We start from the raw sequence: 24,670 nt of genomic DNA on the forward strand, positions 1-24,670 counted from the left end.
AATGGGAAGGAGATTCATCTACAGTAGTAGCTTGGCTAAATGGTAAAAATCCTCCCTTACACCCAGTTATCAGGAGTATGAGGGTTATGACTTCTAGGTTACTTCACTTCTCTCGTAACCATGTCCTTGGAGAAGGTAACCAGGCAGCTGATCACCTTGCAAAGGAGGCTTGCATGAACCAGGTGGCGGTTATGAGAACAGATCATTTCCCTACGGATTTCAATCGCTTCATCATGGTTGATGCCCGTCGTGTTCCATATCTTCGACTTTGATCCTTGATCCCTTTGTACCAAAAAAAAAAAGACAAGGCTTCCAGCTCGAGCAAGTAGACAATCGTGAACATATTAGAACATATTAGCCATAATAGTAATGGAGACAAGCCACGCGCTTGCAAACATATTAGAATATAATGCATGAACGTATTAGAACATACCATACAACTGCATGGTATAGATACATGCCATACATGCAAGCACACGTATGCACGTTTATAAACATACATAAATATATTCATACACATGCATGCACACATCATATTAAATAACACCGAGTGTAGACATGCCGATGCATGCTAAGATGCCCACTCATGCATGTGTAATTGTTGGCACATATTAAACATACCGCATGCTGCATATGGGATGGATTGAAGACAGAACCCCCAAAGTGGAGCCTGATGCACCATCTGAGAAGTTACATTTAACTAAAAAGTACAAATAACCGAAAACTTGATAGCTGGAACTGATTATTTTATAATAATCAGATTTAAATTAAATTTTTGATAATCTTACCCGATCAAAGTTGGATGCTATATAGGTTCTGACTTTTTATTGGATCAAACTCGGATGTTACTATGTTCAAACCCAAAACCCTAACATATGCACACAAACTGTATATTCAGCATATATAAATATAAGAATATTAAAAAAAATTGCTATATGAGTTGTATTAATTCCTTTTCTTTAAGTTTGAATATGCATCCTTTTTCTTATGCATGTTCTAATTAACTCTCATCCACTGCTATTTCAGTTCTAAAATCCCAATTGATACTTAGATTTTGATTATATTGCAATCAAACTAAACATCAATGTAAATTTAAAACTATTTCAAAAGTGGTTGAATTTTGTACAAATTCAGTCATTCACTTTCCATACCGCGTTCCTTTCCAAATTCAACATATATCAGACAAATATTGAAGGAAATAAAATCTCAAAAAACTATCATCAACCACAAAGCCTCAACTGGCAATCATTTCTCAATACATATTTATTCAGCTTGAGATTTATAAATTGACTGTCAAGATGAATATATATTCTAAAAAAGGTGAGACCTAAAAGGCATTTTTATACCTGTATCTATTTGTCCTCTAACCTTAAAATGAAAAAATATATGGGAAAAACACAGATTTCTATATGTTTTAAGACTTTTAAGATACAGAGAAGGAAGATCTCCATATGGCAGTGCGAAAATGGGATATACGGTGCCGTCAAGCTGCAGGCACACATTCTCTTTTCTTTCGCTGCTCTTTGAATAAGAGTTCGAGTAGGTGTTTCCATTCTGCATGTTCTCATTCCCCAACAGAAGAATTACCATTCTCTACCTGTGAAGTGTCTGATGCAGCATCATCTATGGATAAATTTGAAATGCTCTCTGCAGCAACACTTCCATCTTCTCCATCGGATAACGGAGATTTTTGCGAGGTAGCATCATCAGCAGACAGCTCGGACAGAGCTTTCTGTGAGGAGGCATCATCCGCAGACAGCTCAGAGCGATCAGAGTCCTCGGATGCTTGCTGCAGGCTCCAGTACATGATGCTGGCTGTGAGAGTGAGAATCATCTTCTGGTTTACCTGCAAGGAAGGATTTAAAGTCATATCCAAGCCCCCCAATAATCCAACAAGTTAAAATAAATGGAGTTCTGTTACTTACAAATACAAGTATTAAAATTTTTCTCTGGCCAAGAAATTTTCTAAATTATTCTCGGGAAACCAAATCAACCAGTATATGGTCAATTATTTATCAAATCTCTAATTAATTGATAAGATTACTCAGCTTCAAGTCACTCATGAATTGCAACTTATATCACTACCTATTGTTGGTGGTGGCGTGACTTTGTTGTTGTCTCCCATGCTTGTTTGAACCAGAATAATGATTTAAATATATCAACTAATTTATTTTCCCTTTTATTTTCTTTTAATGTTCATTATTTGATTCTTTCGTAACCCTGTGCAATTCCCCACCCCCCCAGCCCCCCCACACACACCCCAAACAAATTCTTAATCTTTTCATTAGCCAAATTGCTACCAAACACCGCGGCTATTAAGTAGAAATATTTACAGGAAATCAAGAACCATCAATTGCCTGGGCCCAAATACTACCCCCATCAAATAATACAGTCAATCTGACACATGTAGTTGCTGATCAATACATGTGTAGTATGTTGTTTTTAAAGCTAACGATCGTTCCAACAGAACATATTAGACATTGGGAACAATGGCCTACCACCCAAATGGTTAGATGTCTAGATCAGGGAGAAATTAAGACATGGGGCATTAATAAATTGGTCGGCGATTAAGTTGTCATTCACTAGGTTGGCATTGTCAAGGCGCTGCATGCAAAAAAATGATCAAAATTATACTGCTTTTACCTCCATGATATCCTCAGGCAATAAGAAGATGGAACACCCAAGTTTTCTCGCCACACTGATTATGTATGTAGCATTCAATCTCTTCTCCTCATCTGCAGAACCATAATATGCACATTCACACAGTTAGGAGAATGGATCGACTTACTGCATTCTATGATAGACTGTAAAATCTCAATTCCTCCACTGATGCTAATAGTTTGTCCTCCTCTTGTTACCCCAAACTCATGCAAATTAACAAACAAACACAGAAAAGCCCAAAGTGATTCAATTCATGCACCTACTTGGTTAAGGCTAGACTCGGAACTTTAAAGCTAATGCTAGAAATATACCTGTTTCACCCTTGGTAACAATGTTCCAGTTAACAACCCTTGGCTCTACAGCACTGAGAAGCTCGAGGAAAAATAAGCCATTTGATATACTCTTATCCTGAAGGGAGAAATAAGAGTAAATGAAAGGAGCTCCTATGATGTAGCATATAAACCAGTGAACTGCAGAAAAAGAGATGAGAATACCTTGAAACTTTTGATTTGAGAAGTTCTGCCTGTGCTCTTCACTTTACGGTTGGCCCAATTTAAGATATCAGCATCTGTTATCTCTTTTCCTTGTGAATGGCATCTTAGGTTCTTTAGGAGTTGTAAAATATTGAATCTCATCAACTGCCACATATAAGCTTGAAAAAGAAATCCAAGGATAGAACAACAATTTAGGTTGAATAAGCCATCACTAAATAAATTTTAAACCTATGAAGAAAAAAATAACAGGTCTAGCTCAACAGAAATAATAAACAGATGCATAATTATCCATTTACGCAGTTGAGTAGTTTTTGTAACAAACTGGATCAATATAGAAAGCAATCATCACATAGTACCTCAAATAATTATCACATAGTACCTCAGTGCATGGACTAGTCGAATTGGAAGCATTGTCATGCTAGGATATGTAAGACGCTAAAAGCAATACACAACTGTAAATATTCATGGCAGTAATAGTGAAAATGATAAATAAGTTTGGATGGAATAATGTGAGCAGTGTTGGAAGTGATAATTGCGGTGCTTCAACATTTGATCTCGTAATCGCAAAAAGGATCAACAAATCTACATATATACGTCAGGGACTGACCTCAAAGGTGATAAGCTTGACAGATAGAATCCAGAAGCAGTAACTTGCTGCAAGCATAGTTTGCTGACAAATATATGCACCTCTCAATCTTAAATTGCTCTCTTTCCCCTCACATCATCATAGGCACAGGAAGAAGTTATGATAAGCATAATCATGTACTGCCATACTCCTATAATCACTAATTGTACTGATTGTGAAGTTGATACTTGTGTGTTTACATCTTATCTATAAAACGGTTAAATGGTTCATGAAATTATGAAACTAATGACTGTCATTTTATCTAATCAACACAGACCATGAGTTGAGAGGTGTGTAGGACCCCTGCGTTCAGACATGTCTTGAGGTGGTCCTTGTGATTGGCTGAGTTTCCATTTCTGACCATCATTCAACTAGGAAGTCAATTCTGCAAGCACTGGATGAGTGATCCATGAAAAAGCAATTGACTGCTATCTTGAAGAAAAACAGTAGTTATGTGAGCCAAAATTAATCCTCAGTGCTTGGCTGCTGACTGATGCACTCTAGTTGGAATCCACTTATCCTAACAAATCATAGGGAGGACACAATCACACAGAGGAGGACAATGACTCGTGTCAGGAGATCTTCTTGGATGAGTGAACCTCATGTTAGAGGCTTACAAAGATTTCATGAAGGACCCAAGAATAGCAACCCTGAACTTTGGTACTGCAGACAGTGCCGGCTCGAGCCTTAGGCGACCGAGGCGGTCGCCTAAGGCCCCCGGCCCAGGGAAGGCCCCACCCAGCCATGTCATGTTTTTTTTTTTTTATTGCTCCATTAATGGCTGGCGCTTGGCGTGGGCGGTGGCGTCTGGCTGGCACTCTGGCAGAGTGTGGGACAGTGGGAGTGGGCGGTGGCGTCTGGAAGACGGACGGCGACTGGCGACGGGGACGGACGATGGCTACCGGGCTCCGCCCGTACGTCGCTCCAGGCCTACAGCCTGCAGGCTGCAGCGCGTCCCTTCGGCAGTTCGGCCAACGTCGAGTCGTCGACAACGACGACAAGCAACGGGCGGGCAACCTTGTCCCTTCAGTCCTCTCCAGCTCTCCTCGCCGACGGCCGACGTCGCCGTCCTCGACTCCGAGCTCCGACCTCCAAGCTCCGAGGCTCCGAGCTCCGGTCCACCGTGCGTCCGTGCAGTCCGTGCTGCCTCCTCCTCGGCTCCGAGCTCCGGCCTCCTCTGCTCCTCAGCTTCGGGCCTCCAGCCTCCCGTCCTCTCCTCGCCGACTTCGAGTCTCCGAGTCGCCGTCCTCGTCTCCTCCGACCTCCGAGCTTCACGGCGACCGAGGCGGCGAGCCCTCCCGAGTCCCGACTTCCGACTCCGAGTCTGACTTCCTCCTCAGCTCTTCGCCTCTTCCGAGTCTCCGACCTCCCATTCCCCAGAGGAGGTTCTTGCCCCCCCACCTCAACCTCCCAACCTCCTCTCGGGAAAAAAAAAACCCGTCCTCTCTCTCCCCGCTCGTACCATCGTAGCCATGGCTCCCGAAAGCTTCACCGACAAGAATGCGGTATTCAAAAAGCTCAAATCTAAGTCGGAGAACAAGGTAATCTGTTCAAGTTCTTCTCTTTCTTTTTCTTCTTCTTCTTCGTCTTTTTTTGCTTTTTTCCCCCCTTATATTGGAATCAGTCTCGTAGGTTTGTCCTTGTAAATTTGCTCTGGGTTCGACTCAATTTCGATCACTTGTTTTCCTGAAAATCATTTGGGTTTGGGGGATCTGCTGCGGGAACTCCAGATCCCGACGGGATCCTCCAGATCTGATCGCTTCTGACCGTGGATCTTTCCGTCTCAGATGTGCTTTGATTGCAATGCTAAGAACCCTACATGGGCGTCGGTGACGTACGGGATCTTCCTCTGCCTCGACTGCTCGGCCGTCCACCGTAGCCTCGGCGTACACATCAGCTTCGTGAGGTATGGGATTGTTATTGTCTTTTGTTGATTTAGCAAAGGAGGCAACTTCTAGGGTTCCCCTTCATGTCCTTGTGGTTCATTCCGGTTTTTCTCTGATTAATTTGAAGGTCGTTTCTGAATTTTCAACCATCGGCCCTTTCAAAACCCTGAGGCGATGATGTTGCTGTCGCTGCATATCTTTATAGCTATTTTTTTTTTTTAAAGATGTTCAAAGCCTCAAAACATGCAACTTTGGAATTATATACCTGATAAGATGAAACTGATTATAGGTAACCCCTAGTGCATAATGAATGAGTAGATGGTATTGACGTGGCATTCCCTTCCCTTCAATAGAAGTTGAGATCAAGCTAATCAGATGCTAATAGAATTCTTGCTAGCCAGCTGCATTCTTGATGCCCCTGGGGGGTAACCACCGTGCACTGAACTGTATGGAGATGATAATAGTTTTGGGATAACAAGATCAGCTGAAGAATCTTTTAGAATTGATTACTTTTTATATACAATAGATCAAGCTATTTTTTCAATTCAAAATAGGTTTGAACAATTTACCGTATATGAAAATATTTTTGGTTTTTTGTTTAATTTTAGAAAGTTAAAATCTTTGAATGAAGATGATTTGAAAAAGTGTTGTCTTAATCTTGAAAACTTTTTAAAGCATGGTGAATATTCTGATATTGATGGTATCGATCTGTTTTCAGAGTTAAAAATTTTAAAAGAATTTTTACAAATAGAAACTAGTACCCCTATTGATATTCTTTTCCAAATGCATGCATTGCATATAGGATATTATTAACAGTACATGTAACAGTTGCTTCTGCTGAAAGAAGTTTTTCAAAATTAAAGTTGATAAAATCTTATTTGCGATCAACTATGTCACAAGAAAGATTAAATGGATTAGCTATATTATCGATTGAAAATAGTATTTTAATGGATCTTGAGTATAAAAGTTTAATTAGTAATTTTGCTTCTCAAAAAGCTAGACGAATTATTTTTAAATAAAAATTTTAAAATATTTTTTTAAAAAATTATTATTTAAATAATAATAAAAAAGGCCTCTTCTAATGAGTTCGCCTAAGGTCCCCAAATGTATTGAGCCACCCCTGACTGCAGATATTAAAAATAGGTTTAGAAGTGAACTAACAGGGGAATTGATATATAGCCCACAAAATGACTATAATTATACAGTCCTCGTATATAGTCAATTACTCATACAAAGATGAAAAATATACCATACAAGCATAACAAGGAAAAATTTCCCACAATGCAAATACAAACAACGGGTTACCAAATGAATGTAGCAACTATCTAGAATTGTAATCTGGCAATATTATATAACTGCAAACTTGTCCAATTCCATGGATACTATACAATCTAGAACCATGTCATGTTACAACAGAACATATGATTATTTCATGGCCGAAGCTCCAACAAAGCTGGGCCTTTTGAGTTTGTTGAGACCTAATATATTTAAGTGTTTAGAGCCCAAGATTACAATTTATATGTATGTTTCATGTGCATGATAATGAAGATGATAAAATATTTTAGAGATATTATAGCAATAAAATTAAACTTGGGAGATAACACACATGGAGGAAACTGGTAAAAAGGCTGCTAAACTGCAGAACAATGGATTGAAACTAGGGAAAGTAAAGGTCAACTTGAATCCTGCAGGAAATAGTAAATATAAACTCACCAAGAATTAGCTTCTTATTTCCTTGTACGATGTCATTACCCGCTATGTTAACAAGTGAGAACTTTAACTGTTTCCCAATCCTTATAACTTGATTGCAGTTCTCTACTTTTCTGAAGGGCATCTTGATGGGAGGTTTTGTTGCATGCTTCCAATTAACTGATCCGGGGGAAATTTTGTCAAGTACTTCCAAAAGAACCCATCTGTACCAGTCTGATAACAATCAGCAACATTAGCAAAAAGGCAAATATTTATTGCAAGAAATGCTTACCCATTTCTGACATCCTCAAACAAATCATTAACATATGTATCAACTCCAAGACTGTTGATCCATAACCGAAAAGCCCTTTCTTCTCTAGACACTTGCACATCATCAGGCATCATCTCTGCAAAGGAGATTTTTTTGCTATCTATAGACAGACCATTTCTGCAAAAATTGACTTATGATTAGTGTATAACCTTTCTTACTCCAAAAGAGTAGAAAGAAAGATCTCTTATTCTTTTTCTGATAACAATGATGAATTGTCACAAGAATTTTATACAACAAAACAAGAGTTCTAGGTCAACCTAAATGCAGATTCTTTCAAATGGCACAGAACACACGCATTCCAATTTTCCTTTTCTTAATTGAACATCTTAAAGACTGTGCTAATCCAAACAGTTGGGACAAGGCTTGATGGTTATGGTACAGAATATAAAGTTCATTCCACGTATTCCAGCTACAAATATAATGGCCAAGATATAAGTAAGAAGGATACTGTACGTTAACGTGTTAGCTGATTAGAATAACAAATTGATTAATAGGAATAATTACAGAAACATGAAAAGAGATACTTTGAAGTTTGAACATGAAAAATGCTGGAGAAATCCAAATTTCCTTTTTATTAATTTAATAAAGCTAAACAGAATCTTATATTCAACTTAGAGAGAGAGAGAGAGATTATGTTAGCAGCGAGCTGAAATTTGAAGACTTTTTGCTCATATGTAAAACATGACAATGATACATATGATACCATTTTTCTCCCAGGAATGGTTTCAAATCCTGGTGGAACATCCCGTGGGACAATAGGATGAGGTAGTCTTCCACGTGTTGGGACAGGTCCCATCATCGTTCTAGTATCTCGATCGGCACATCATAAGACATCTCCTATCCCACATATCGGGACGAGGTGGGACAGCCGCACACCCCTTCCATGGAAAAAGCTTTGTCCCATGGGATTTAAAACCTTGCGGGAGAAACATTGTCAGCCCCAAGAACTTGCATGGGTAAAACGCTACATACTACCAATATTTTCACAAATAATTATACACATAACAAATAAGCTATGTAGCAAATAGACTTTTCCACCAATAATCGTACACAGCCAATAAATCACATCCCATCTATATGACATCAGATTTATAAATTCTTTATCAGCCTCATTCTTACCAACGGCAAATCCTCAACCATTATTGTTTTTTTCTCCACAAATGCTTCCTTTGACTTAAATCCATGTTTCTAACATTTTACCCCCTCTTTCGCAACTGGTTTACACATTTGAACCTCTTTTAGTAAAGGTATATTATCTTGTCATCAAACTCAATCATCATTACTTTATCCTCTCTCTAAAATACAAGTATGTACTTAATTACGTTCCTTGCCTTATAACTTTCTGCAACTGAATAACGCTTAGTCTAGGGCCTAGAATCATTTGCATTCAAAGTAAAACTGCATTCAACATGTCCCATTTTTATTCAACAAATACTATGATTTATAGTGTCCTTTTATTTTTCTTATTTCATAACACTAAATGTTTGTATAGCATGCACCATAGGTGGTGATATGTAATCTATAAAGAGGTAAGGACTAAAGACTGAACCTTTGGTGTAGGCTCACAGCAGCTAAAAACTTATTCTTCTTACAATAACTACTGCCACATTTTTCACTAAGGGCTCGTTTGGTTCGCGGGAAAAGAAGGGGGAAAGTGTGGTCAACGGGAAAGTAATGAGATGCCTCTTGTTTGGTTGGAGTTTTCAAAGGAGAGAGACGAGAAAGTTGTATTCCCATGGGAATATGATTCCCACATTTCATGGAAAAGTCTTTTCCATGAGAAACATGGAAAAGTTACTTTCCCATGAGGCGGGAATCACTTCATTTTTACTTTTTTCCAAAAAGGCCCTTCAGCATTAAAGAAGCATTAAAGAGGCATTAAACACCTAATTTTTATTAAGGGCATAATAGGAATTATACATAACTTTCCTAGGAAAGTGGATGGCCAACCAAACATAAGCACTTTGGAAATTTGTCACTTTTCCATGATCAACCAAACATGCCAAAAGTACTTTCCTAGGCATCCTCTTCCTAGAAATTTGTTTTCCAGAAATCATATTCCTAGGAGGGAAAATGCTTCCCGCGAACCAAACGAGCCCTAACACCTTCTACATGTCCTTATTTCTCTGAATAAAAACTATCACGATACTTTCTTCCTGACACCTACCTAATTTTTCTCTAGTTTCTCCCATCATAGAAGTTTCTTTCCAAAATCAAGTACATCGATAGTCTTTCCCCTCGGTACCTGTTTATCAAATTTTTAAACGAGGAAGTAAGCTAACTAGCCACTAACGATCATTGTTTGTGCTGTATTACCTTTTCCCAAAAATCAAGTCAGACCCCTAAGTTCAATCCAGTTAGTTTTTAGTAACTTTCACAACTGGAAGAAAGGAAATGATGGAAATTTCATTTAGATTTTAAATAGTCACAATGACATGTGAAAACAAATTTTTCTGTAAGATTGCTTCATGATTTGCTGACATTTTTAACACATTGTTAAGACCCTCACCGACACATATTAGAGAAGTATCCAAGTTAAATACCTCCTTGGCATCATTTGCCTTGTCTTATCTTACAAGATTTTTTTTATTCACCTAAATATTTCTGTTAAATAATTACAACAAATTTATCATTTAAGATTCGGGCTCACGCCATGCCCTAATAGAAGTTTGCATGCCTTTCCTTTTTTAACACTGAAGTTCCCATCAACTCACTCTTAATGAGGTCTATATTTTTCTTTTCCCTTCACTTTTCCTAACTAATTCGAGATATTCTACTGGTTTTAGAGAAAGGATTATGTTTCTTTCTCTCCTAGTTTTATTTTATTATCATAATCAGAATTTATAGATAAACTTACTGATCCGAGACGATCTCCTGCACTCGGGAGCATCACGGATGGATAAAGCATGATGTGCCGAGTTCCATGCAAACGACGTGTGAACGACGTGCCAAGTTCCATGCGGGAGGAAGAACGACATGCGAACGATGTGCCGAGTTCCATGTGGGAGGAAGAACAACGTGCGAATGACGTGCCTGAGTCCCGCGCACGACGAGCGAGAAGAAGCTCGACATGCCCGAGTCCCATGCAGGGAGGAAGCTCAATGTGCCGAATCCCATGCATGACAAGCCTTGGTCTCCCGAGCCTCGCTGTGGGACGTGGAGAGCCACAACAAACGGGAGGAAGAACACACTTCCTGAGCCATCCCAAGTCATGCACGTTTTTCGTTGTGAGGACGTGGGGCATGGGGAAGCCAGTGAATTGACGTATTGGCCGAGTCTCACATCAGTTGTGATGGGGAGGACGATTAAAAGCTGAAGTCCGGAGGGAAACAAGGGAGGGGAGTTTTGGAAGTAAGAAGAAAGCAGTAGCCTCTGTAACAAAGAATGGTTCTTGTAACAGAGAGAGTCCATTGGACTATCGAGGGTTCTTTCCACTAAAGCTTACTGTTCTTCAATCTCCACCCTCTTGTTTTTTGATCAAGACGAAGGCCACGCGACGTGACCTCCCTTGTTCGGATCAAGTTTTGGTATCAGAGCATTGGTTTTCCACCTGTGCATGGTTCTAACCAAATCCGACTATCAGACAACCGGCGAACCTCTCTCCATCTTGCAAGTTCACCATCGGCCAACAAGGAAGGCCGAATCTTCATCAACAATGTCGGCCGACGATGATTTCACACCAGATCAGCCCAACCTCTCAGCTAAGGTCGATAGGCTGACCACTCAATTTAACGTGGATTCAAGCTCAAACATCTTCCCCACTACCCACGATGGTGAAGAACGATAGCAACAAACCTTCTCCGCCACGAGCTCGTTTGACGACCGTGAAGAATAAGACTGGGGGTACCTCGGTCTTGAAGGAGGAGGAGGACCATGACAACCGGGATGATGCTAGTATTGTATTGTTCACGAAAGGAAGGCCTCAACCCTTCAAAGTTGAGGCCAGAATTGACATTCCAATGTTCGACGGCACCATCGACGCGGAGAAGCTGGACTCTTGGGTGGACCAGCTAGAGACCTACTTCACCCTCTACGGGTTTGGTAGTGGCGAGAAAGTCACGTTTGCATGACGAAAGCTAACCAGCCATGCATTAGCTTGGTGGAACGTGTACTTGAAGACCAACAACAATAGGGAGGTAACATGGGAAGAATTTTCTCACCTTCTGCGCCAAGAATTCTATCCGATGGGATACTCACAGGATTGATGGTCGCGTTGGCACAACTTAAGGCAGCGACAGAACCAAACAGTGCAAGAATACACTACGGAATTCCGGTGCCTAGCAGTGACGCTAGGTATCTAACTCGACAACGAAGACGTTTTCACCAAGTTTGTAGCTAGCCTGCATCGACAAATCCAAAACGAACTACGCTTATATCAAGCAACTAACGTCTCCAATGCTAGTAGCATTGCTATGGCCATCGAGCAGAAGAACAAACCCGGCGGACAACGTGCGTCTGATAGCGGCAAGGAGAAGAGTGGCGGCAACCATCATCCTAAGAAGCACGCCCAAAGGAGTAACTCTTCCTCCTCATCCAAATCAAACAAGTTCTGTGAACATTGCAAAATCACAGGACACAAGAAGGGAAAGTGCTAAACGCACAACGGCGGCAACAATCTCCAATGACCACATCGAACTCAGACGGATCATAGGAGCAGACAAGAGTTTGTCTTTGATGGCAATGCCGAAGGAGACAACCTCGAGTTCGCCGACCGTACTCGATGAGAAGGAGGAGCTGTTCACAATGCGAATTCAAGTGAAGCAAGAAATCATCGAGGCCATCATCGACACCGGCAGTCAAAAGAACCTGATCTCGTCAAGCTTGGTTCAAAAACTAGGACTTGAGAAAACACTACATCCACGACCATACCCGCTTAGATGGATCCAGAAGGACGTGGAACTCAAGATTGACCGCCAGTGCAAATTTTGCTTCGCCATCACTAGTCAATACATCGACAAAGTGACGTGTGAAGTGGTACCTCTTGATATTTGCCAGGTGATTTCTGGCAGTCTGTATCTTTGGGAGCGTGATGCTATCTACTACCGACGCGCCTAGTGGTACCAGTTCGAGACAGACGAGAAGAAATACATCGTCAACAAAAATCGAGCATGCCAAAAGGTGGATTTGGTGACTGCTTGCCAAGCAAGACGGATGGTAAGTGCCTATCAAAAGTTTGTCCTGTTGATGATCCGGCCGGTAGAAATTGAAGCAAAGGTTTTAGCTCTAACATTATCATGTAAAGAGCTGAACAACAAGTTGAATGAACTACTTGACAAGTATGCGAGTTTGTTCACAGAAGCGGATAGGTTACCTCTAAAGCGGGCGGTAGAACATGACATCCAACTCATCTCGGACTCCACATTGCCTAACCTTTTCATGTACCGCAACTCAGTGATGGAGAATGAGGAGATCAAGTGGCAGGTGAACGAACTACTTGAAGCCGGCGTCATCAAACCAAGTAGCTCTCCTTGTGGCTCGCCGATCGTGCTGGTACCAAAGAAAGATGGCGGGTGGCGCATGTGCATTGACTACCTAGCTCTTAACAAAATCAACATCAAAAACCGGTACCCTCTCCCACGCATCGACGACTTATTGGACCAGTTGAAGCACGCAACCGTCTTCACAAAGTTCGATCTCAAATCCGGATATCACCAATTTCGAATCCGCAAAGATGATACGTGGAAGATTGCATTCAAGACACGGCAGGGGTTATTCGAGTGGCTTGTAATGCCATTCGGTCTTTGCAACACCCCGGCCACCTTCATGCGGCTAATGAACAACGTCCTCCGCCCTTCATCGACAACTTTGTCATCGTTTACCTTGACAACATCCTCATTTATAGTCGTTCTTGGGAGGAGCACCTCATGCACGTACAGAAGGTGTTCGAAATCTTGGAGCAACATCAATTGCGCCTAAACCGCAAGAAATGCGAGCTTGACAAACAAACCTTAGTATATATTGGGTTTGTAGTGGGTGGCAGCGAGTTACGAGTCGACCTCGACAAAGTGAAGATGATCAAAGAATGGCCGCGTCCACAATCGGTAACGAAGGTCCAGAGCTTCATAGGAGCTTGTTAGTACCTTCGAAAGTTCATCCGAATTTTTTTTGTCATAGCTTCTAAGCCACATGCATTGACAAAGACCAATCAAACGTTCGCGTGGATGAAGGAACATGAGGATACGTTCCTCCTGTTAAAAAGGAAGATCAGCGAGGCGCCGGTTCTCGCCTTGCCGAACCTACAGAAGAGGTTCGAGCTTGAAGCAAACGCATCGGGATATGCCATGGGGGCTGTCCTAATGCAGGAAGGATGACCCGTGGCATACCACTTGGAGATGTTTCAAGGTGTTGCGAAGAACTACCCGACGTACGACAAAGAGCTACTTGCTCTACACCAGGCGGTCAAGCACTGGCATGTCTACCTCCTTGGCAAGGAGACAGTAGTGCACACTGACCACCGGCCATTACAGTACCTACAGACGCAGACCCGACTGCAGCAAGCCCGACACATGAAGTGGATGACATACCTGCAACAATTCAACCTTGTGATCAAGTACAAGAAGGGCATTCACAACAAATTAGCGGACATGTTGTGACGACCACCGGTAGCGACACTTTGCTTATCAATATTCATGCAAGTACAACCAACTTTTCATGAGTATACCGGCTGGTATGATGAAGATCCCGACTTTCAAAACACATTGGTAGACATAAAATCAAGAAAACCATCCGACTTCATGCTGCGTGATGGGCTCCTTTACAAAGGAGCGCTTTTATGCATACCACAACCTGCCGAGTGCATGAGATACATGCAGAAGGCACATACATCAAAGATAGCCGGTCACGTCGGGGCGACGAAGATGCTACAAAATCTGCTTCGCTACGTCTTTTGGTCGAGAATGCAACAAGACGTGGCCCGTTTCGTCAAAGGGTGTGTATTGTGCAGCACATCCAAACCCGCCAATCAAAAGGTCGGATTATACACCCCACTGCCCGTTCCGACACGACCATGGGAGAGTGTCGCTATGGATTTCTTGGATGGCCTTCCAAGGACGCAGTGAGGACACTACTACCTATTTGTAGTAGTCGATAGGTTCTCAAAAATGGTGGTACTCATGCCTTGCAAGAAGACGGTCACCGGGGAGGAGGCGGCACGACTCTTCTTCGAAAACGTGTGGAAAATATTTGGGCTTCCCAGCTCGAATATATCTGATCGAGACAGCCGGTTCCTGAAAAAAATTTTGGTATGCCTTGTAGGCCAAGATGGATACCAAGCTAAAACGGAGTACCGCATTCCATCCTCAAACCGATGGTCAGACTAAAGTGGTTAATAGAACTGTCGTACACCTACTCTGAGGATATAACGCTCGACACCCAAAAGCTTGGGACGAGAGCATTCCCTTCTTGTAATTTGCCATCAACCACACCATCCACAGCTCAACAAATAAATCGCCATCAGAAGTTTGCCTGGGCTTCTTACCACAAAGCCCTTTTGACCTGGAGTTTACGAACGGGCCTACACCTCAGACCACCAAAGAAGAAGGCGGCATGGTACGAGCGCAATGCTTCTTGGAGAACATTAGGAAGGTGCACCATGAGGTGGAGCAACAGTTCAAAAAAGCGCAACAAAAGTATAAGGAACGCCATGATCGACACCGAGTCAAATGCTACTTCCAGGTGGGCGACCTTGTTTGGTTGCATTTGGAAAAGGAACGTCTGAAAGTAAGGCTGCAAATGGGTTGGGTCGACCCATGACCCGACCCAACATGACCTGCGTAGACCCGACATGACCCGAATTTTAGGACCCGCGGGTCCGGGTTGGGTCCTAAAATTGGATCTGAATCATTTTCTGGGTCAGGTCTGGGTTATCCGAACGGACCCGACACGACCTGAACGGACCCGAAGAGAGAGAGAGAGGAAAAGCAAAAGAGAGCCTCTTCTTTTTTTTGTGTGTGGGTCGTGGTACTATTGGTCGTTTTTAAGTGAATTTATGGCGGGTTTTCAAGGCAGACATGAAGGAGATATGGGTTTCTTAGGAGCTCGTTATCTTGCTTCCATGGCCTTATTATTCTCTAAGGGATGGGAAATGCCAGCCAATGAGGAGGAAAAGCTTTGTACCAAAAAAAAAAAAAGGAGGAACAGCCCTAAGGGGAGTAGGGTTCAAGCGTGGAAGGATAGCAACAAGCATAGGTTCACAGAATCCAAAGGAACCTCGGCCCATCAGGATTCTCTCTCGATCTATTACACTGTTGATACCTCTAGTGTCTCGGTAGCTGGCCTTTTTTTTCCTTCTGTTTTTTGGTTTTTGATTCTTTTAACTTTTGAAGGGAGAAAGTGAGGGAACACTGAACTAAATATGGGTCATGTGCCAGTTTTCTGCAATGGAATTGAATTTTGGAAGAAGGTCTGGGATTTTTTTTGTCCTCCTGAGAAGGGAGCAGGGAGACACCAAGTTCCGTCCAATCAGTCATATAGATAAAAAATAGTGTGATATGAAATTTGGCTTGTAGACCGAATTAGTAAGTCATGGGTCATCTATTCTGACTGGAGGTCCATTGCAAGTCTTTCAAGTCATGGGTCACCCAGCACCTCATAATTATGATATGACCAAATTAGATTTGCCCAAATTCTTTCCCAAAAGCACAAAGAAAGTGGTAACATCTGACCCGGACCTGACTCGGACCCGAACCCGACCCGATCTTCAACCAGATCAGGTCTGGGTCCAAAATTAGGACTCGAACAAAAAACTGGATCGGGTGGGGATCACTCAGAACCCGACCCGACCCGACCCATTTGCACCCCTATCAGAAAGGTGAAGGTAAAAAGCTTAAACCCATCCGTTATGGGCCTTTCAGGAGCCTCCGAAATGTCGGCGACAACGCATGCCAACTAGAACTACCAGTCTACATGGAGATGTACGCGGTTAACGTCAAGAAATTGAAGCCCTTCAAACCATCAATGCTGGATGATGAGCCCGGTGAGACATTGCCGACCATAGAGAATTTGGTGACGGAACAGGAATCTGTGTTGGCAGAAGACACTATTTTGGAGAGGAAGACAACCACAACTACGCGCGGCACCAGGAAATTGTTCCGGGTTGGACGGAAGGGCCAGCGACCCAGTGCAGCAAAATAGTTTTCAAGGAAGACTGGGCAGTCTTAGTTTCCCCACCTTCAGTTCTAGAACCAGCAGGAGCTGGCTCCACCCAAAGAAGGGGAGCCGTGATCCGGGACGATCTCCTGCACTCGGGAGCATCTCGGATGGATAGAGCACGATGTGTCGAGTTCTATGCGAACAACGTGCCAAGTTCCATGCGGGAGGAAGAATGGCGTGCGAACGATGTGCCGAGTTCCATGCGGGAAAAAGAACGACGTGCGAACGATGTGCCCGAGTCCCACGCACGACGAGCGGGAAGAAGCTTGACGTGCCCGAGTCCCATGCAGGGAGGAAGCTCAACGTGCCGAATCCCATGCATGACAGGCCTTGGTCTCCCGAGCCTCACCGTGGGATATAGAGAGCCACAATAAATGAGAGGAAGAAAACACTTCTCGAGCCATCCCGAGTCATGCACGTTTTCCGTTGTGAGGACGTGGGACGTGGGGAAGCCAGTGAATTGACGTATTGGCAGAGTCTCACGTCAGTTGTGATAGGGAGGACGACTAAAAGCTGAAGTCCGGAGGAAAACAAGGGAGGGGAGTTTTGGAGGTAAGAAGAAAGCAATAGCCTCTGTAACAAAAAATGGTTCTTGTAACAGAGAGAGTCCATTGGACTTCCGAGGGTTCTTTCCACTAAAGCTTACTGTTCTTCAATCTCCTCCCTCTTGTTTTCCAATCAGGACGAAGGCTACGCGATGTGACCTCCCTCGTTCGGATCACTTACTAAATGTGTGAGATCTATATCATCTGTCTATGTTATCTATCAGGTAGGACTTTCCAACTGGTATTAGTTTGGAACTTGATAACCCCAAAACTGAATACTTAATCACAAGCATCAAATAGAAGACGAACGACAAAAACAACAAATGAATACTTAGCTCGCTCTCATCTTCAAAATGTGGTTTCCAACAAGAAATTCCCTCAGTTATAATTACCATCATGGGAGTGATTTTAGGTTGTTCCTCTCCCTACACAATATCTCTACAATTAATGATTCATATTTTCACCGCAAATCATGTTTATCAAAAGATCAAAACATTCACAATAAGAAGATAATTGAAATCAGTTTAATAGCATGTAATGAGGACCTGACTTTGGATAAAAAAAAGTAGCAAAGATTCACAAGGTCAAGAATAACTTGCTATTCATGTTCACTAATATGTTTCTCTCTTAGAACGAGATGCAGTCAAGTTGCACCTTTTCATTACCTTTCATTGCAGTACTGACAGGAAAAATATGTGCAAATAAGATGAATGTAACAGTAAAATCCAATGGGTGAAGAGGTTCTAGGAAGAAAGAAAAAGAGAGCCAATCATGTATACCTATGATGGAATATTTGTGCAACAAACGCAAGATTGAGATTTGGTGAGCCCTCAACGATATCCTTTGGGCTAAGATATCTTTTGCAGTCCATTTTCTCTGCATGATCAAGCACCATTTTAGCCCTTTCAGTAGGATCTTTGGCATCCAAAGTTGCCGGGGTACAATGCTCAGGGGCAAGAACATTAAGAAGGTATGCGTAAGCCTCTCCATCCTGTAACCAATGGGCATGTAAAATATACCTTTTGCAGCAAAAATATTCTAATAAATAAATGAGATGTTAAATAATAACCACCATTGCATGTATAATGAACAGTACACTAAAATAACAATAGCCGAAAATATATTATCAATGACATGGCATCTAGCGGCTAGGGAATGCATCTCAACAGCTGGTGCTTCGCCTCTATATGGGAATTGCTTGCAGGGTCTATTAAGTGTGACTTGTAGGGTACGTTATTCTCTTCTGGATCACAAATATCAGCTTTTAATATGGTCAGTCTGGACAAAACAGAGAAAGGATAAGATGATATCTTATTCCTTTATGAAGAAATGATAACAGGTCCTTGCCAGAACAAAAGCATACAACTATGGCCATTCCTGGTTAAACCAGATGAATAAATGCTCAGAGGCATCGCAGACTCTCTCATAACTACTACTGATCTCAGACGAAATACTAAGATATTGCTTTACTGCTGAATACTCTTAAGTCCTCAATAGTTATCCATTTGATTCACAAGTGAGTCATCAGAAATATAGGTATTGGAAGGGCTTGAGCATTGCTGAGGTGCTGAAATATACACCAAGATGCACCACAGCCTTCTCTCCCATGACTAATATCTCTTTAAGCACTAAAGTATTGCACTATTGGCATATTAATTGTTTTTAGATCTTCAGCATGATTCAGTCACCCATTTGATTTGCATATGTGTAATCAAAGACAAAAATCTTGCAAGGCTTGAGCAAGGTTGGGGTACTGAAACTTGTAAAAACACAGAAGGATACCAATTCAACTTTCTAATGAACATAATGTCATTTCAGTGGATGATATAAAATGGTCATCAATCTCAACATTATCATCTAGCTTAAAACCATATGCATATAGGTTAAATTCACTGCAGATTGCAAAAATGTCAACCAAAGAAAATTTATGAGAACAAATACATTATACTAAGTTATATTGTTGTACAATTTTGAGTTTCTAAAACCTTGAAAAATGACATGTGAATGTCAGAATCTGATAAACTTTCTTGGATTCAAAAAGTACCTTAACATCAGAAGAAAAATTTGTTATATTTTTTTTGTAGCCTGCTTTCTTGAGATGAAAGTTCATCCATTTAAGTAACATTTTTTCTGGTGCCAAACTCATAAGTTCCTCCACATCCTGTAAAACATAACACCAACATCTCTTAACAAAACAATGCTTTTATAGAATCTGCTAACCCAAAATAACCAAACAATGACCAAAAAGCGAATGCTGACCTTGCTGTCATCTACCAACTCCACTAGTTGAGGTGTCTTCTTTAAGTTGAGATCAGCTAACAGTTGTATCTGAGAATATGATACACCAAGGCAAAACATAGGACTTAGCTGATCTGCTTTCCAACATATGAAATTGCAATACTAATTTTAAATAGCCTTGACATGCATGCATGCATGCATGTGTGTGTGTGTGAGAGAGAGAGAGAGAGAGTGAGAGAGAGAGTGCAATTAAATGAGCCCAGCACCAAATAAGCTGAACCACCATTCTATGCTAAAATGTAATGACAGATTTACCCATGAGACAAGAATAACCAGCATGTACCTTTATAATCTGAGATATCAATCCAAGCACAAGGTGTGGCTGCATTGCAAAAAAAAAAAAAAAAGGTTTAAATCCTCAAAAATAAAGTTACAATAATTGAAATAGAAAGAAGAAATCAACTTCTGCATTGGAACGTAAAACCACAAACTCAGGTTTCAAAGGAAACTCTTGCAGATAGTCAGTATCCAATATAATACAGATGGGAGGGTGGTATCACAAGAAAAATTGAATGCTAGCAAGAAACTTCAGTTGCTCCAAATATCAATAGTAAGAGTTACAATTTGCAGCAAAATAGAAAAGAATTGTCAATTTGTTATTTCTCACTGCACTGCAGTATCGAGATGCAGAAGCTACTCCCATCACCTAACTAAACTTTAGTCAGAAGATAAAATGATTTCCAAGAGTCAAGGATAAATTCTTAAAGAAATTTGAGTTAAAGAAGTAAGCTATTATGACTTTGATCCAAGCATGGACAGGAAGAAATTTGAGTCAAGGATAAATTCTTAAAGAAATTTGAGTTAAAGAAGTAAGCTATTATGACTTTGAGAGAGAGAGTTCATCATGATGAACTCTCTCTCTCTCTCTCTCTAATACTCACCAATGCGTAAATACTTAAGTTTGAGAGTTCTCTAATTGTATGCATTGAACATCCATCAAACCACAAGGCTTAGATGCGTGCATAAAAAAAGAATTCAAAGGGTGTCTTAATAGTGTGACTAAGATAGAAAAATTGAGGTCAAAAATATAAAAGTGACTACAATTTTATTTTTATTAGTAACATGGCTTTCCCTCTAGCTGCTTGAGGTAAAAAAAATAGCCCTTGAGAACTTGATAAAGGATTCAAAAAGCCAACTGCATACAGTATGGAATAAGGCTCAATCAATGGGCCACCAAGCTGATGAATGAAAACTAACTATTTCAGCTTATTTGAATGAAAAGGGAATTTGAAGAACATGACAACAAAATTACATAAAGTGGGGAGCCATGACCACATTTGGTACTCCAAAAAACAAATGCAGCAAAATAACTAAAGAAAAGTCATATGAAGCCAAATAGCAAAACCATTCAGGCTTACCCTTCCTTCAACTAAATCTTGTGTTCCAATATTAACTATGGTGCACCCAATGGCTTTTGCTGAGTTGAGGCAAAGAGTGTGATTCTCATTTCTCTCCCATGGGTTTAGTACTCGTTTTTTGTTAATTGCTCTGTCATCTATGGTCCCCGGCACGGCAACATTGATCAACTTGCTAAATAAAATTGAAGCAAAATCATGAAAATAAGAATAGCAATATCCAAATAATGAGCCGCTTATCTAACATGCATCCAGTAGAATCATTAGAACACACATACTTACAAGATCCCATCAGCCAAGATAAAATTTGAGAATCTCAAGCCACTGAAAATAAATCAATGACAAATTTGTTGAAGATTGACAAGAACCAAACAACTAACCAGAGGAGAACACCATCCTTTGCAAGGTTGAAGAGATCGTTTGTACCCGGATCAAGCGGGAGATAGTTCTTCAAAAATGGGTCATCTCTAAGATAACTGTTGATATGTGCCACATAAGAAGCTCTCTCTGATTCGCTAATAGTGTGCACTTGTGTGGTTGTAGCGGTCTTCAGGAATGCTGATGAGTCTTTTGAAACGCCCAATTTGCCTGCAGTCCGTGCTTGGAGATTTAGATATGCCTGCTCAATTCACCAATTCTTCTTCACCAAATCTTGACCCCAATCCTACTACATAAAGAAGAGGATACAATGACAACAACAGAAAACAAGACAATACCCGAAGGAATGTTTCAAAGTCAATCTCCTGGCTGGTATCAGGGTATGACTCGCACAAGACTGCAGAGATCTCTTCCTCGGTGAGCACCTCATTGAGACCCTTGAGCTTTCCCATCGCTGCCGGCAAGTTACTAACCGCCACTTGGCCCGACTCCCTCTTCAAAGAGAGGAACTGTTCGATCCCACCCCAAAATAAATAATTAAGTGAACAAGCCAACAAGCAACGCCACTTGAAATCGAAACAAAAGAATTGAGTCTGGTTTCTAGCATCTTACCTTGGATTTGAGGCCCCGTAGTACAACCTGGGTGAATTGGCTCTGGAGCCAGGGATCGGAGACAAGAACCCCAACGTAACCAGACATTTTTTTTCTTTTCCAATTTAATTGATCTTGCAACCTTATTCACTCAGTTCTTGATTAACCGAGACAGGGAACAAAATTACAAAAACCCCAATGAAAAATAACCCCTTTTTGAGTTCAATTCAGTTTGGAATCCGAAAACCAGCAGGCAGAATCACCGATTTTTTCAACTCCAACGCCTGAGAAAAGCATTAAAACCAAAGAAAAACTCAAGAAAAGAGCTACGTTTGCCAAATAAGCAATCTTTCTCCAGACTTCCAATCGAAATAGGAGGGCGCGGAGGGACTGCAACTTGAGGGGCAACAGAGCGCACCCACCTGCAGGAACACGGATTCACAAGGCAATGATGCTCCTTTTCCTCTTGTTTCCTCTGTTTCTCGTTGTCAGGTCTTTTCCTTCCTCTGCTCTCTTTCTTGCACTTCTTTGCTTTGTTTTTTGTCTTCTGATTTCAGATTTCGTAATGGGCAGAGGGAAGGTAGGGGAAGGGCTGAATTCAGATCGAAATCGGAAAACCAACTCAAGAACCGAACGATTTACGAATCCAACAGAACACCGATTTTTTCACCTGCAGCGCAAAGCATTAAAACCAAAGAAAAACTCAGGAAACGAGCTACAATCGCAAACAGATCCAATCTTTCTCAAGATTTTCAAGAAACAAACAGAGAGAGGCGGCAGAGCGAACGCACCAGCAGGAACAAGGATTCACGCGGCAAAGAGGCTCCTTTTCGGATCCTTTCCTTTCTCTCCACTCTATTACTTCTCCTTTTTCTTTGAATTTCGTTGGGGTGGAGAAGAAGGAAAGGGAAAAGACCCCCTCTTTCGATGTCTCGCGGCCGAAAGAGGTGATGGATGACAGGAGAAAAGGGTGCTCAAGAGAAGAATAGAGGGCAGCCGCGAAGACACAGGAGAAGACAACAGAACTTGCCGCCTTTTATAGCCACCGCCCTCGTCATGAAAGATGGATGCCGGTCATGCATTGGTCTGACCCTGTAGACCCATCCATACGCGTAAACCTCACATGCATTTGGGTGGTATGGGTTTTGTGAAATTCCTGCACTACAATATTTGTGCACGCCGGCCTGCCTGCACAATAGAGTTGGGATATTTGATACATGTTTTGCATCACAGAAAGTCATAAAACTCCGTAGTAATGAAAAGTTACCTCAGGTACTTCAAAATATTTCATTTTTTAATTTTATTCAGTGCATCCATCAGATATGATTCATTCACCTTAGCAAAAAAGAAATATATATATATATAAAGCTCTGAATAGCTATCATATTATTTATATAGAATACGGACATTTGTCACTTAATCTCATAACATGCTATGTTTAGCTTCTAAACACGATCCTTTTAATTTCTGAAATCAACAACGGCCATTTATAGAGGATTTTACAACTCTCTGACACAGAATGCATATTATAAAGGATCTAACTCTATTTATACATGCACGTAGGAGACATTTATTTGTGTGTATGCGTTGGGGGGTTGGATGGTCCACCGCATGGAACTTGGACTAAAAAAATTGGAGCTGAGGGCAGTCTGGGCGGATCTTCGACATGCTCAATATATGCTATTAGCTAGTTCAATCATCTTGGAAGGTGACTTAGCCACGGTCATCAATTGTATTGGGGGAGTCCGAGGGTCGTTACTGGTGGCCATCTATTGCTTCATGACATTTGAAGTTATCCACACTAAGTATGTGTTTAGATAAGCTAATGAAGCTGCGGACTGGATGGCCACCTACGTGGCCAACCACGCCGGTAGTACCGTGTGGACAGAAAATAGGGTGTTGTTTCGGAAGCTCTGTAATATTTTATTTTCTGACTTTATTGGATATATCCATGCACGTATTGTGTGAATTATCCGTCATAGCACCAAAAAAAAAAAAAAGGAGTTAGGGTGGGGGTGCAGAGGAGGCATACAATGACAGAGTTTCATAAGATGTATTTAGTTTGAGTCATTGAACCTCATAGTAGAGAATCTTTTGCATGCATGACAACCATTGATCTTGAGATTCCAGTTGTCATGAAAGGCTTTGCGATGGATTGAAAGATGTTTTTTTTATTATTTATTTGATGTTGAAGGGTTTGTTCAATATATGCCGTGTACGCAAGTTGAACATAATTCAAACATAAAAATAGTTATTTCAATCAACAATTAGGTAAGCGAAAATGTTATCCCGCCATTTACCCTCTCTTTCGACCAGAAAAAAAAGGAGGAAAGTGCATCCAAAGCTTCGTATCATCGTATGTGACGTTTTGGTAGTCTTTTCTCGGTATAGGTCAGTCCAAGAGGGGCTTTTAGGTTTATAAAATTGATATTTCCAATCTGGCTAGAGAGGTGAGCAATAATGGACTACTATTGCCATGCCTTCAAAACTAACAACATTTCCCACTTTTGTTTTGCCGTCCAAAATTCGAGCTAGAAAGAGTGGATGAGCTGGCGAATGAGGGCTGATCTTGGGGCTATGAATTCGACCTAAAAACAGAAGATAAGACACCCTAGGTCCTCGGATTTTGTCCAATAGAAAATCCCTGATGCCTAAGTAAGGTGAAGA

At 41.3% G+C, this 24,670-nt stretch overlaps 1 protein-coding gene across 1 annotated transcript; it reads right to left on the reverse strand.

Annotated features, from left to right (window-relative positions):
- Nucleotides 1-1,189: 1,189 nt before the first annotated feature.
- On the reverse strand, nucleotides 1,190-23,013 carry LOC103713561 (fimbrin-4). The gene is made up of 16 exons (XM_008800537.4): nucleotides 22,795-23,013; nucleotides 22,426-22,673; nucleotides 22,025-22,287; nucleotides 21,751-21,921; nucleotides 21,415-21,653; nucleotides 21,038-21,209; nucleotides 19,963-20,001; nucleotides 19,641-19,709; nucleotides 19,426-19,542; nucleotides 18,161-18,372; nucleotides 7,648-7,803; nucleotides 7,380-7,579; nucleotides 3,156-3,313; nucleotides 2,973-3,069; nucleotides 2,644-2,735; nucleotides 1,190-1,846 (listed from the first exon to the last, which is right to left on the reverse strand). Exons 3-16 carry the CDS (start codon nucleotides 22,109-22,111, stop codon nucleotides 1,565-1,567), a joined length of 2,091 nt encoding a protein of 696 aa, XP_008798759.2. The 5' UTR covers nucleotides 22,112-22,287; nucleotides 22,426-22,673; nucleotides 22,795-23,013; the 3' UTR covers nucleotides 1,190-1,564.
- Between the last annotated feature and the right edge of the window lie 1,657 nt (nucleotides 23,014-24,670).

The sequence above is a fragment of the Phoenix dactylifera genome, chromosome 1, assembly GCF_009389715.1.
Source record: "Phoenix dactylifera cultivar Barhee BC4 chromosome 1, palm_55x_up_171113_PBpolish2nd_filt_p, whole genome shotgun sequence".
Taxonomy (NCBI): domain Eukaryota; kingdom Viridiplantae; phylum Streptophyta; class Magnoliopsida; order Arecales; family Arecaceae; genus Phoenix; species Phoenix dactylifera.